Source organism: Perognathus longimembris, chromosome 2 (assembly GCF_023159225.1).
Source record: "Perognathus longimembris pacificus isolate PPM17 chromosome 2, ASM2315922v1, whole genome shotgun sequence".
Taxonomy (NCBI): Eukaryota; Metazoa; Chordata; class Mammalia; order Rodentia; family Heteromyidae; genus Perognathus; species Perognathus longimembris.
Genome location: NC_063162.1, coordinates 58,301,171 through 58,315,859, shown reverse-complemented (window position 1 = coordinate 58,315,859; position 14,689 = coordinate 58,301,171). Strand labels below are relative to the sequence as shown.

Genomic DNA, 14,689 nt, shown 5'->3' with positions numbered 1-14,689 from the left:
AATCGAACAATTTAGATATTAGTGTTTCTAGACATATTACGTGGCATATTTTAGAATGGTATTTCATGAATCCCTGCCCATAGTTCCAACTAAAAATATCTGTTTTGGGCTGGGGATATAGCCTAGTGGCAAGAGTGCCTGCCTCAGATACACGAGGCCCTAGGTTCGATTCCCCAGCACCACATATACAGAAAACGGCCAGAAGCGGCGCTGTGGCTCAAGTGGCGGAGTGCTAGCCTTGAGCGGGAAGAAGCCAGGGACAGTGCTCAGGCCCTGAGTCCAAGGCCCAGGACTGGCCAAAAAAAAAAAAAAAAAAAAAAAAAAAATATCTGTTTTGTTAGGATTGCATAGTATCTTGTTTCTATTACTGTTGGAAAGTTGATGGTTACTGATAATAACAATGAGAGGATAATAACAATGACATGAGGATTACTTAGGAATATTAAACTATCTTTTAAAAGTAATTCAGTAGATATGAGAAGAAACATTAAAGAATTTCTCTTTATTGCAAAGTCAGATTAGTTTGGAGTCTTTGGGCCAATAGTATCTTGCATTAGATTTAAAAAACAACAACATTGGGATAACTAGTTATATTTGACTTTAATTTTTTTGGGGGGGGCCGTCCTGGGGCTTGAACTCAGAGCCTGAGCACCGTCCCTGGCTTCTTTTTGCTCAGCTAGCACTCTACCTATTGAGCCATATAGTGCTACTTCTGGCTTTCTCTATATATGTGATGCTGAGGAATCGAACCCAGGGCTTCATGTTATGCGAGGCAGGCACTCTCCCACTAGGCCATACTCCCAGCCCCTTGCATTAGATTTTGAAAACCTTTTTTGGGGCGCAGTCCTGGGGCTTGCACTTAGTCTAGGCACAGCTCCATGCCTGGCTTCTTTGGTAGTTAACTGAAAATAAAAAATCTCATGGACTTTGCTGTCTAGGCTTGCTTTGAACCATAATCATCAGATCTCAAGTCTCCTGAATAGCTAGGATTACAGGCGCAAACCACTGGTACCCAGCTCAAAACTAGTTTTTTAAATTTATTTATTTTGGCCAGTCCTGGGGCTTGAACTCAGGGCCTGGGCACTGTCCCTGAGCCTCTCTGTTCTCAACTAGTGCCATACTACTTGAGTCATAGCACTACTTCTGGGTTTTTAGGTTTATGTGGTACTGAGGAATGGAACTCAGTGTTTCGTGCATGCTAGGCAAGCACTCTACCACTAAGTCACATTCCCAGACGCACTGGTTGTATTTTTTAGAAGGTTAATTGTAAATATGGCATCTAGTATTGTTTGATGAAATAATACATTTGCCAGTCATTTCCTACTGTGTAAGGGATTTGGGGCTTAGAATAAATGATACTGGGTGCTAGAATTGTGACTCACATACTACATAGAACTGCTTGCTTATTAGCAAGTGTGAAACCTTGAGTTCAAACCCCAGTACTACCACCAAAAGAAAAAAGAAAAGAAATAAACCTTAAGTTGGGCACATTTGGCCCATGCCTGTAATTCTGGCTACTCAGGAAGCTGAGATCTGAGGACCTATATTTGAAGCCAGCCCTTGGGCAGGAAAATCCATGAATCCTATCTCCAGTTAAGCAGCAAAAAGCTGTAAGTGGAGCTATGGCTTAAGGGGTTGCATGCTAGCCTTGAACAAAAAAGCTCAATGACAGTGTCCAGAATTAAAAAGGTATGGGCAAGTAACAAAAAGAATGGAGAGCTAAAATTGGAGGACGTTGGGATGGAAGGAGAATGTTAGTACCTCATCAGCAATAGGGAAAGACCATTGCAGTTGAAGTGATCTTAGTTCTCTACTTCTTGGCTAGGTTTAGTGATAATGAGTAGATATATAAAATTGTAATTTGAAAGGAAGTAAAGACAAAACGTGGTACTGATTTTTTTTTTTTTTTGGTAAGTGGACTCTCAGGAGGAGGCTCTGAGTCTCCCTCAGCTTGCATACTCATAGCTGGCACTCTGCCACTTGAGTGTGCCTCTGGATTCCAGCAATTTGCTGATTAATTGGAGATGGAAATCTTTCAAGCTTTTCTGCCCCAGCTGGCTTTCAACAGCAGTCTTCCAAATCTCAACCTCCTGAGTAACTAGAATTGCAGGTGTGACCCACTTGGGTCAGCCATAGTACTGGAATCCTTTTTTTTTTTTTTTTTGGCTGGTCCTGGGGCTTGAGCTCATGGCCTGGGCACTGTTCCTGAGCTTTTGTGTTCAGGGCAAGTGCTCTTTCACTTAAGCCTCAGTTCCTCTTCCGCCTTTTTTTTTTGGCCAGTCCTGGGCCTTGGACTCAGGGCCTGAGCACTGTCCCTGGCTTCTTCCCGCTCAAGGCTAGCACTCTGCCACTTGAGCCACAGCGCCGCTTCTGGCCGTTTTCTGTATATGTGGTGCTGGGGAATCGAACCTAGGGCCTCGTGTATCTGAGGCAGGCACTCTTGCCACTAGGCCATATTCCCAGCCCAGTACTGAGTTCTTAAAAGGAATTTATACTTTTGAAGCTTAATACAAGGCATATCAAACAGTGTAATGGAGTATATCTTGCATAGTTTTACTAAAAATGCTAAGAATTTTTTTCTTTTCTTCCTCTTAGATGAGGGATGAGCCAGCTGTTATATCCTTAATCCTCTGGTTTAATTCTGATTTGGCTGTCTTTACTCATTTGCCCACATTTTTTTTGAAGCATTGTTCTTAAGTTAAGCTTTGGTTACATTTTCATTACAAAACAGAACATGAAAACTTTCCAGGTTGCTTCCTTAAAATGTATTATGGCCCTGAATCTTTTCAGCAAAAATGAATTTTAACTGAGCTCCTCTCACTTTATTTTTATTTATTTTTAGTTTTAGGTCCATTGTGGGTCTTGAACTCAGGGCCTGGGTGCTGTCCTTGAGCTTGTTTGCTCAAGACTAGCACTTTGAGCCACAGCACCACTTCTGGTTTTCTGGCAGTTAATTGGCGATAAGAGTCTCATGAGTACTTTCCTGCCAGGGTTGGTTTTGATCTTTGACCCTCAGATCTCAGCCTCCTGTAGCTACGATTACAGGCTTGAGCCATTGGTGCCCAGCTGTCCTCACATTTTCAAGAATGAAGCTTGAACAAGTTAGGCAACTGCTTACTAGCTAGTAACTGAATTGGAATGAGATTAATTCATTGGTTTTCTCAACATGTTATGAGCATCTACCATTTGTCAAACTCTGGCCTGGGTTCTAGCTGTACTGTAACATTTGAGTTATACTGTGGTCTTTCCGCTATTTCATGCTGTCCCAGCATGGGATGGGTGGGCTGGGAGAAGGAAAGATGAAGCTGAGGAAGTGGTTATGGAGCCCGGGGTACCACTGTCCAGCAGAGAATCTGGTGACAGAGTGTACTTACTAACAAGGATGAATTCTTAGGGTAAGGGGGAATAGGAACACAGAAGTTAAATACTCCTAGGAAGCAACTGCTCTATGTAGCTTTGACAAGATGATGTCTTTGTGTATGTCCAAGCTTCTATTGAAAGTTAGTGTGAACTGAAAGCACCTTTCTTTAGAAGAGATAATCGATACTATAAAAATCTAATGTAGCTAAGTTGGAGGTTTGAGGCTGATCGTCTCACCATTTGTGAGAAGAAAATGTACAGTCAATTGATGCTCAAGACCATGACCGTTTCCACCTTTACAGTTACACTTATTGCAAAGGGAACTGTAATTCCTTGGAGAGGACTAGGATTCTAGCAGACTTAATTTCCACTGTAGCTTTATCCTATACTAAATGTGTATTAATCACTTGCTCTTAAAAATGACTTCATATATTTGTAAGCTTGTTTCATACTTCTGAGAATTTTTTTTTTTTGCCAGTCCTGGGCCTTGGACTCAGGGCCTGAGCACTGTCCCTGGCTTCTTCCCGCTCAAGGCTAGCACTCTGCCACTTGAGCCACAGCGCCGCTTCTGGCCGTTTTCTGTGTATGTGGTGCTGGGGAATCGAACCTAGGGCCTCGTGTATCCGAGGGAGGCACTCTTGCCACTAGGCTATATCCCCAGCCCTTCTGAGAATATTTTTGAGTTTTATGACTTTCCTTTCCTTTGTCTCCTCAGAACTTTCTTGTGTTATGTCTGTCATGTTGCTCTTGCCTTGATTTTAAGTTTAGGAACTCAAACCTAAGTTTTGATAAAAAGGTGTCACATGCCTGTGATCTCACCACTGGAGGCTGAGGCTGTAATGTGTGGGTTCTGCCTGTAATCTTACATACATGAGAGTCAGAATTGTGGAATCATGGTTTGAAACCAGCCTGAACAAAAAGAAGTTTGAGACTATCTCAACCAGTGTCTGGATATAGTAGTACACATGAGTTCTTCCAGCTGCTGTTTGCACAATCGCTGGGCACAGTGGTGTATGCCTTTAAATCCCCATTGACACATGGAAGCACTATTAAGATTGCTGCCTGGCTGGCCTAAGTATAAAAATAAGACCCTATCTTGTAAATAACCAATGCCAAAAGGGGCTGGAGGTGTGGCTCAAGTGGTAGAGCACCTGCCTAAGTAAAACTTGAAGCCCTGAGTTTAATCTCCAGTACTGCCCCCTCCCAAGACCCCCAAAAAGTCTATTAAAGTAGGGACCCATCTGAGAATGATAAAAGTTTTGTAATCTATGTAGATGAAAGTGATTACTGTGTCTCACAATTCCTAGCAGTCTTTTGCAAATCATGTTCAAGTACTTTATTTAAGAACTTATTGGCAATTTTATCAACAACTTGTTCAAGGTGTACAGGTTAAATTCCAGGTATCATTTTCAGTGGTATGTTCCTGCTCTTTCACACCATTTATTTATTTATTTATTTTTGCCAGTCCAGGGGCTTGGACTCAAGGCCTGAGCACTGTCCCTGGCTTCTTTTTGCTTAAGGCTAGCATTCTGCCACTTGAGCCACAGTGCCACTTGTGGCCGTTTTCTGTATATGTGGAATATGGGGAATTGAACCCAGGGCTTCATGTATATGAAGCAAGCACTCTTGCCACTAGGCCACATTCCCAGCCTCTTTTACACCATTTTAAGCACACACACACACACACACACACACTTGCAGTGTTGGAGTTTGAACTTAGAGGGTCTTGCACTTAATAGTGAGATAGGTACTCTATACCATTTGAGCCGTATCTTCAAGTCTTTTATTTTTGTTATTTTTTGAAGAGGGTCTCTATTTTTGTTCCTGTCAGCTTGGACCACATTTATGCTTCCGCTGTAGGTCTGCTTTTTGTTAGTTGAGATGAGGTTTTGAGAATCTTTATTTTATTTTATTTTTTGCCCTGACTGGTCTGAAACCTCAAAGTCTCCTGAGTAGGTATGAGTACAGGTATGAACTACCAAGAAAAGCTTAGTGAATATTTTTCTTCGCATGGAGAAATACATGATTAGTTTTTTTGGCATTATTAAAATTATTTGTTGTAGATACTTTTTGATGGGATAGTACTTTTGAAAATTGTGACTAATTTGGAGAAGAAATTAAGATGGATTAGGTTGCCATTTTCTGAACAGATTCTTTTTTCTTTGGCCAGTCCTGGGGCTTGGACTCAGGGCCTGAGCACTGTCCCTGGCTTCTTTTTGCTCAAGGCTAGCACTCTGCCACTTGAGCCACAGCGCCACTTCTGGCCATTTTCTGTATATGTGGTGCTTGGGAATTGAACCCAGTGCGTTATGTATACGAGCCAAGCACTCTTGCCACTAGGCCATATCCCCAGCCCTCTGAACAGATTCTTGATGGTTAAGGGAACCAGCAGCAAGATTAAAAACTTACGGAAGGATTGAGCTGATACAATGTCTTTTTTTTTTTTTTCCAGTCCTGGAGAGCCTGAGCACTGTCGTTGGCTTCTTTTTGTTCAAGGCTAGCACCCTTACCTCTTGAGCCACAGCACCACTTCCAGCTTTTACTGCTTATGTGGTACTGAGGAATGCAACCCAGGGCTTTTTGCATGCTAGACAAGCACTCAACCACTCCCAGCCCCTGCAATGTCTTTTTTTTTTTGCCAGTCCTAAGGCTTGAACTCAGTCTTGGTGCTGTCTCTTGAGTTTTTGTGACCAAGGCTAGCACTTAAGCAACAGCTCTGGCCTTTTGGTGGTTAATTGGAGATAAGAGTTTCATGGACTTTTCCTGCCTTGGCTTGCTTTAAACTGTAATCCTCAGATCTCAGCCTCCTGATTAGGTAGGGATTACAGGTGTGAACTACCGACGTCCTGCTTTGCTGTAATGTCTTAATTCAATTGAAACAATAAAACTTTAATAAACTTAGAATAAACCAAAAAAAACCTCACCAAAATAGAAGGTGAAAAACCTTCTTGTACTCGTCTTCAGTATATGGCAAATTGGGGGGGGGCGGGCAATGGGAAATGCTGAATTCAATTGAACCGAAGTCTCACAAATGGTAGCACCCTATAAACTGAGTTATATCCCTTGTCCAATATATGGCAACTCTTTTTCCATCTGTCCTACACACTATTCTATCCACTCTTATCTTTTACTCCCTGCGTATTACAGATAACGTCTGTGTCTGATATGTAATTTTATTTATTTTATTTTTTTGGCCAGTCCTGGGGCTTGAACTCAGGGCCTGAGCACTGTCCCTGACTTCTTTTTGTTCAGTCCTAGTTCTAAGTTCACCTTTCTAAGAGAACTCCAGTACACTTTAAAGTTTGGAATCTAGGGGTGCATAAAAGGTAAAAGAAGGCTTATTTTGCCTTTCATGTGAGGCTATTTCCATTTTTCTTGGTCTGGACTCTTGGGGAAAAAAAGTGCATGAAGACTTATATTGCTGCTTGGCACACTTTCATTGCCAACCAGCTGCGATTCAGTCTACATATCCTGCCAAATAATTGAGATAACTATAGCATAGGCTCTTAATTTGCATGACTGGTTTTGTAGCCAATATGTTTTTCCCATTTACTTAAAGCTGTAACTGAATATTTGTGTGAGCTTGGTGGTTGTATTTGTCAAGAAATTATCAACTTTGATTTTAGAATTGAAGGTGATTTGTTTATTTTATTGGTGCTGGTCCTGGGAACTGTCAATGAGTTTTTTTGCTCAAGGCTACTCTGGCACAGCTCCATTTCAGGCTTTTTTTGGTGGTTAATTGGAGATAAGAATCTTCACTGCCTGGGCTGGCTTTAAATCCTAATTCTCAGGTCTCAGCCTCCCAAGGAGATAGATGGCTTTGAGCCACAATGCTCTGGATTTTAGGTTCATAGCAGTTAGGATTACAGGCATGAGTTATTAGTGTTGATCTGTGAATGCATTTTTAAATAGAATATATATATACATATGTATATATATAAAAGTCGAATTATTATTTTTTTTCAAATTTTTATTATCAAACTGATGTACAGAGAGATTACAGTTTCATACGTTAGGCATTGGATACATGTCTTGTACTGTTTGTTACCCTTTCCCTCATACCCCCTTCCCTCCTCCCCCTTTCCTTCCCCCCCCAAGTGTTCAGTTCACTTACACCAAACAGTTTTGCAAGTCGAATTATTTTTAAGAAAAGTGGATAAAGAAAGAGGCCTGTTACTTTATTAGTTTCTTTGTGCTTAGCCTGTTATTTATCAGTTGATCCTTAACCAGAGCTACATAACGCTTTTAAAATTTTCTGTTACAGGAAGGATAAGTATAGTTTAGAGGTTGAATAATTTGAACTAGTAGATTTATGGAACATTCATAGTCTTCTTTGCATTTAGTGCTGCTACATTCTGATATGAACTTATTTTTCTCATATTCAGAGCCATATAATTAAAACAACAGACTCACTGTAAGGATAGCTTTATCTTGATATTGAAACAAATTACAGATTCCTTCTGATCTCTAAATAATTTCCTTTTTAAAAAGGATATGATCAAAGTATCTGAATAACTGCCCTTATTTTTTACAGATAACAAGTATCTTTACATTTGTGTGTGTGTGTGTGTGTGTGTGTGTGTGTGTGTGTGTGTGTGTGTGCTGTATATGACTAAAAATTCATTTTGTTTTAAAGCAGAGAAACTGATAGGAGTCTTGCTGGCTTTATCACTAAATTTTTTTCTGGAGTAACTTTGTTATCACCACCTTCAAAGATGATTAAAAACTGTTTTCACACACACATATATACATTACATATATATGTAAATTATATGTGTGTGGGGGGGGTTATTACTTTTTATGCTGGTCTTGGAGCTTGAGTTCAGAGCCTGTATGCTGTCCCTGAATTTCTTTGCTCAAGGCTCTACTACTTGAACCACAGCTCCATTTCCAGTTGTTTTTTGGTGGTTAATTGGAGATAAGAGTCTCATGGACTGCATTTATCAGATCTCAGCCTCCTGTGTAGCTAGGGTTACAGGCATGAGCCATTGTGCTTGGCTCACCTTATAATTTTAACTTCTACATCTTTGTGAGTCCAGGTCCCAAATAGAACCAGATGAGAAGTCCAAGTTGAGTAATACAGGGCGTGGGGGAGGGGGCGTTATCTGTAAAGGTGCTATTCACAAAAGCATTGAGAAAATGTAGGGAAATTACAGGGATGAAGCCCCAACCTTGGTTAGTTACAGTAAAGCTATTATCCATGCCCAAAGGGATTATCTGAGCCATGCAGAGAGGAGGATCAGTATCCTTCTGTAGAGGGCATGGTGGAAAAAAATAAAAGGACCCTAGGTTGTCTAACTCAGTCTTTCATGAGTTAAACTCAGTGAGTGAAAGCTTGAGGGGTAAGTTAATGGCAGATGGGGGGGTTCTTATGTTAATGTGGACTGCTCTGGGTAGTCCACTGGCTATGTACTCTGTAGTAGGCCCTGAACTGAGAGCCTAGGAGCTGTCCCTGGGCTTTTTTGCTGCAGGCTAGCCCTCTAACACTTAAACCACAGCTCTACTTCCAGCTCCACTTCCAGCATTTTGGTGGCTAGTTGCAAACAGGAGTCTCATGGACTTTGCTGCTCAGGCTAGCTTTCAACTTTGATCCTCAGATCTCAGCTTCCAGAGTAGCTAGGATTACAGATGTCAGCCATCTGTTTTATTTTAATAGTGCTAGGGATTGAATCTAAGGCCTCATCTATGCTAAATAAATGCTTTAAACACTGAGCTGTGCCTCCGGCTCTAGCTTATTGTTTTATCTTTAAAATTGCATGGAAATTTTCTGTTTTATAAACTCTTTTTTTGCTTTATTTTACTTACTTGATGGCCTTGGGCTTGAACTTATGGCCTGGGTGCTGTCTCAGCATCTTTTGCTAAAGTCTAGCATACTAACCACTTGAGCCACACACAGCTCCACTTCTGGCTTTTTTAGTAGTTCATTAAAGTTCATAACAATCTCATGGAGTTTCTTGTCCCTGTTGGTTCAAACTATGACTTTCAAATCTCAGCCTCCTGAGTAGCTAGGATTACCGGTGTGAGCTACCAGCGCCCGGCTCAATTGATTTTTTACCCTTAGTCTCATTTCCCCTTACCCTGCCTCCCTCTTCCTAAAACATCTTTGTTTTTAGTGTTGTTGTTTTTTTAAGGGTATATTCAGGAGTTTGAATACAAGTAAGCTTCAGTTTCCATTGGCATTTGCCCTCTTACCACTTGAGCCATACCTCCAGTTCTGGCTTTATGCTGGTTCACAGGAAATGAGTCTCATTGACTTTTAGGTTCTGGCTGTGTCTGAACCTCAGGCCTCCTGAACAGCTAGGATTATAGACATGAGCAACTGGTAGCCAGCCCATCTTTGTTTTTTGTAATTTTTTTTGTGCTTGTCCTGGGACTTGAACTCAAGGACTGGATGCTGTCCCTAAGCTTTTTTGCTCATGGCTAACAAACACCCTACAACTTGACCTGCAGCTCCATGGGGCTTTTTTGTTAGGACTTTCCTGCTTGGGCTGGCTTTGAACCAGTATCCCCAGATCTCAGCCTCATGAGTAGCTAGGATTATAGTCATGAACCACTAGCACCTAGACTAATTTGTATATGTGTACGTGTGCCTGTGTATACACACCTGTAAGCATCAATACTAGGGCTTGAACTTGTAGCCTTTCTTGCTCAAGGCTATATTGCTATACCACTTGAACCATACCTCCAGTCTGGCTTTTTGTTAATGTTTTCCTGACATCTCTGCCATTTAACAAATGCACTTGATTTTGAAACTATTCATTTGGACCTCTTCTTATTTTTAAATTTCTATTAGGTGTATAAACTAGTTTTAGATCCAGAAGCTATTAATATAATGCTTCTTAGTCAATGCCATCCCTTCTGTCATTCTTCCCCATTCCATCTCTACTCTTAAGTTATATGTAGTTCAGTTTTATATAGTGTACATTGAATATAATGACTTTATTTGCTCACCCTTCCTCACTCCTTTGTGTGCTTCCTGGACCTCTTAGTGTGTGTTGAGATTCAGCTTTTAGCAGCCACCACTAGAGGTAGTATAATATTACTCAATGTTTTGGGTTTTTTTTTTTGTCCTCGGGCTCGAATTCAGGGCCTGAGCGCTGTTCTTGAGGTCTTTAACAACTCAAGGCTGGCACTCCACTACTTTGAGCCACAGTATCACTTCTGGTTTTCTAGTGATTAATTGGGAGATAAGAGTCTTGGACTTTTCTGCCTAGGCTGGCTTTGAATTGGGATCCTCATATCTCAGCCTCCTGAGTAGCTAGGTTTAAAGGCCTGAGCCACCAGCACCAGGTTCTAACCTTGTCTTTTTAGAAATTTGCATTTGAAATCTTGATAAATCTGTAATACTCTGTGTGAAAATGTGCACGCAGATGAGAAGGAAAGAAGGAAGTATGCAAGAAAGAAAAAAAGACAGGTGCCAATGGCTCATACCTGTAATCCTAGCTACAAGGGATGCTGAGATCCGAGAATCATGGTTCAAAGCCAGCCAGGAAAGTCCTTGGGACTTTATCTTCAGTTAACTACCAGAAAGCCTTATGGAACTGTGGCTCAAAGTGGTAGAATGCTAGTCTTGAGCACAAAAGTTCAAGGACAAGAGCCAGGACCAGAAAACAACCCCCCAACACCCCCCCCCCCCAAAAAAAAATTTACTTGTGGTTATGTGGCTTTTAGAATTAGGAGAAAGAATAGAAATACCTAGAGAAAGTTGAAACTGGCCTGATTTCAAGAAAAAACTGGCATACCATTTACGTACCTTACTTCACATACATACCAACAGTGCTGTTAAGATTGATTGTGTTGAATTTGTTTAAGTTCTACTTAAATAATTTCTAAGCATTCTTATTATTGGAAACCTCATAATGTCATTTTGAATTGATTCAATTCCTTAAATCTCTTGCAAGGGCTTTAGAGTGACTGTTTTAAGGGACTTGGATGTTTGGGAGAGGTTACTAGAAAACAGGAGAGCTATATCCACTGAAAAGATAGATAGCAGCTGGTATGTATTGATTTCTTTACCAATTGAAATTATCACAGTTATTTCATTATTAATTATTAATTGCTTCTCTATTATTATGTAGAAATAATTAACTTGTATATTGATGCTACTCTTGTTTTTTAAACTTTGACTCATTTTTATTATTATAGATACAATGGAGAATTTTAGTGATGACCTTGAAAAAAATAGCCACCATTTTCACAAAAATGCTGAAGACAATGCTAAGAAACCCACCATAGAAATCACAGTGGCTTCTGGATATAAAGCTGATGACATCAAGGAAACAAATGATACTTGGAACTCCCAGTTTGAAAAAGGATCAGAATCTCCATCTGAAATATCTGCAATCAAAGGCTCTGTTAGAACTGGTCTATATGAATGGGAGAATGATTATGAAGATATCAGATCAGATGGTTGTATTTTAAGTTTGGATAGTGATCCTCTTTTGGAGATGAAAGATGAGGATTTAAAAAATCGTTTGGAAGATACAAATGAAGCCATGGAGGATGACATTGTGCAAAGTGTTCTTAGGCCAAGCAACTGTAGGACGTATTGTAGGGCCAATAAGTCAAAATCCTCACAAGGAGCTTCCAACTTTGATAAGCTAATGGATGGTACCAGTCAGGCCTTAGCCAAAGTAAACAGTGAATCCAATAAAGATGGCCTGAATCAGGCAAAGAAAGGTGGTGGTGTAAGTTGTGGGACCAGTTTTAGAGGGACTGTTGGAAGGACTAGAGATTATACTGTTTTACATCCATCTTGCTTGTCTGTGTGTAATGTTACCATACAGGATACCATGGAACGCAGCATGGATGAATTTACCTCATCTACTCCTGCAGATTTAGGTGAGGCTGGCCGTCTCAGAAAAAAGGCTGATATTGCAACTTCTAAGACCACTACTAGGTTCCGACCTAGTAACACAAAATCCAAAAAGGATGTTAAACTTGAATTCTTTGGTTTTGAAGATCATGATGAGACAGGAGGTGATGAAGGAGGTTCTGGAAGTTCTAATTACAAAATTAAGTACTTTGGCTTTGATGACCTCAGTGAAAGTGAAGATGATGATGAAGACTGTCAAGTGGAACGAAAAACCAGCAAAAAAAGAACTAAAACAACTCCATCACCCTCCTTACAGCCTCCTCCTGTAAACAATGATAATTCCCAGGACAGTCAGACTAGTGCTAATAATTCAGGTAAGAATTTTATTTAAAAGTGTGGGTGTGAGTGCGTGCTAGTGCATGTACAATATGTACATGTACATGAAATGCTTCTCAGATTTAAATGAACAGCTTAGTTTCTTCTCTGGTTATTTAGTACTTGTTACTTTTAGTAGTACATGTATGTATATGTATTTAGAATCTGAAATTACCTTATGCAGAGGTAATGTGAATGATCAAATTCTGGTTTGTAGTTTTCATATTTTATATAGATAATTATTGCTTTGGGGTGCACGTGTGTGTGTGTCTGTGCGTCTGTGTCCGTGTGTGTGTGAGTGTCCTAGAGCTTGAACTCTGGAACTCGGGGACTGTCCCTACATGTGGGTGTTTGGGTGCTGGTCCTAGAGCTCGAACTCAGGGTCTGGGCACTGTCCTTGGGCATTTTTGTTCAAGGCTAGCTCTCTACCACTTGAGCCATTGGTCCACTTGTGTTTTTTTGTAGTTAATTGGAGATACAAGAGTCTCATGGACTTTCTTGCCATACTGAACCGAGATCCTCACATCTCAGCCTCTTGAGTAGTAGGATTACCAGACACACCAGCATGATTTAAAAAAAATTTTTTTTTTTTTTTTTTTTTTTTTTTGCCAGTCCTGGGGCTTGGAACTCAGGGCCTGAACCAGTGTTCAGGCTTCTTTTTGCTCTTGAGCCACAGTACCACTTCTGGCCTTTTCTGTTTATGTGGTGCTGAGAAATGGAGCCCAGGACTTCATGCATGATAGGCAAGCACTCTACCACTATTTTTTGTGTACCAGTCCTGAGGCTTAAACTCAGGGCCTGTCCCTGAGTTTTTTTGCTGAAGGCTAGCATTCTACCCCTTGATTTTTTTTTTTTTTTTTTTTTTTTTTTTTTTGCCAGTCCTGGGCCTTGGACTCAGGGCCTGAGCACTGTCCCTGGCTTCTCTTTTTGCTCAAGGCTTGCCACTTGAGTCACAGCACCACTTCTGGCCATTTTCTGTATATGTGGTGCTGGGGAATCGAACCCAGGGCTTCATGTATACGAGGCAAGTGCTCTTGCCACTAGGCCATATCCCCAGCCCGCATTCTATCCCTTGAGCCACAGCTTTACTCCTGGCTTTTTTGTAGTTTATTGGAGATAAGAGTCTCACTGACTTTCCTGCCCAGGCTGGCTTCAAACTGCGATCTTCAGATATCAGCCTCCTGAGTACCTAGATAGAGAAGGGGTGTGTGGTTAGTGATGGAAAGCTAGGTATTACGAATACTAACTGGGAACTAAACCACTGAGTGAGGTACATCTCTAGCTAAGTGCTTGAGAGTTTAAACTTTGTGTGGTACAAGAACACTAAATATCTTGATGTTTGATGTGTGAAAGTTGGAGTGCCATAGACACATAAAGCTAGATTTGGGACCTTTAGATCTATACAGATAGCATTTGGTAATGAGGAAAGTACTAGAAAAGTAAAATTTATTTAAAATCTTTTGTAGTTCACCCAAAATGAATGGACATTTAAAATAGTCTCAAACCCTCTTAAATTGGTTTCATAAAATTATTAGAGAAGGGCTGGGGATATGGCCTAGTGGCAAGAGCGCTTGTCTCTTATACATGAAGCAGTCGGTTCGATTCCCCAGCACCACATATACAGAAAATGGCCAGAAGTGGCGCTGTGGCTCAAGTGGTAGAATGCTAGCCTTGAGCAAAAAGGAAGCCAGGGACAGTGCTCAGGCCCTGAGGGGGGGGGGGATTATTAGAGAAGCGTTGTTTATTTTGTAAGATTGTAGGCTCAGGGATGAGGTCCTTTGTGTAGTGGTCTCCATTGTGAGTGATTAGTGAGTAGTTAGCTGTGCCATTATTATTAAGTTGTTACCTGACAAGAACTTGGTGTAGTGTATTGGTGACATGAGTGAGGAAGAAGGCTTCTGGGTTATATTTTCTGGATTGGTGTACTTGTTATATTAAAAAAGTATTTTGTCCTGTTGGAGTTGTAGAAGTGTCATTTTATAGAATTATACAATTGTTTTCTGAAATGTAGGTTTTCTTGAAAATATCTAAAGTTTGCTTTTTTAACTTAAAAGAAGTTAAGCTCATTTAGAATTGTTCTTTTTGGTGCAGATTTTTCCTTGAACATGTTAGGCATGTGCTGTACTACTGAGCTGTGTT

General features: G+C 40.6%; 1 protein-coding gene across 4 annotated transcripts in view; it reads left to right on the top strand.

Annotated features, from left to right (window-relative positions):
- The window catches only part of Wapl (WAPL cohesin release factor), a 68,327-nt gene that overhangs the window by 3,980 nt on the left and 49,658 nt on the right, over positions 1-14,689 (top strand). For all 4 annotated transcript variants that reach the window (XM_048339187.1, XM_048339188.1, XM_048339189.1 and 1 more), the window contains exon 3: positions 11,506-12,549. In XM_048339187.1, coding sequence (XP_048195144.1) covers positions 11,506-12,549 — 1,044 coding nt within the window. The remainder of the gene's footprint in view (positions 1-11,505; positions 12,550-14,689) is intronic.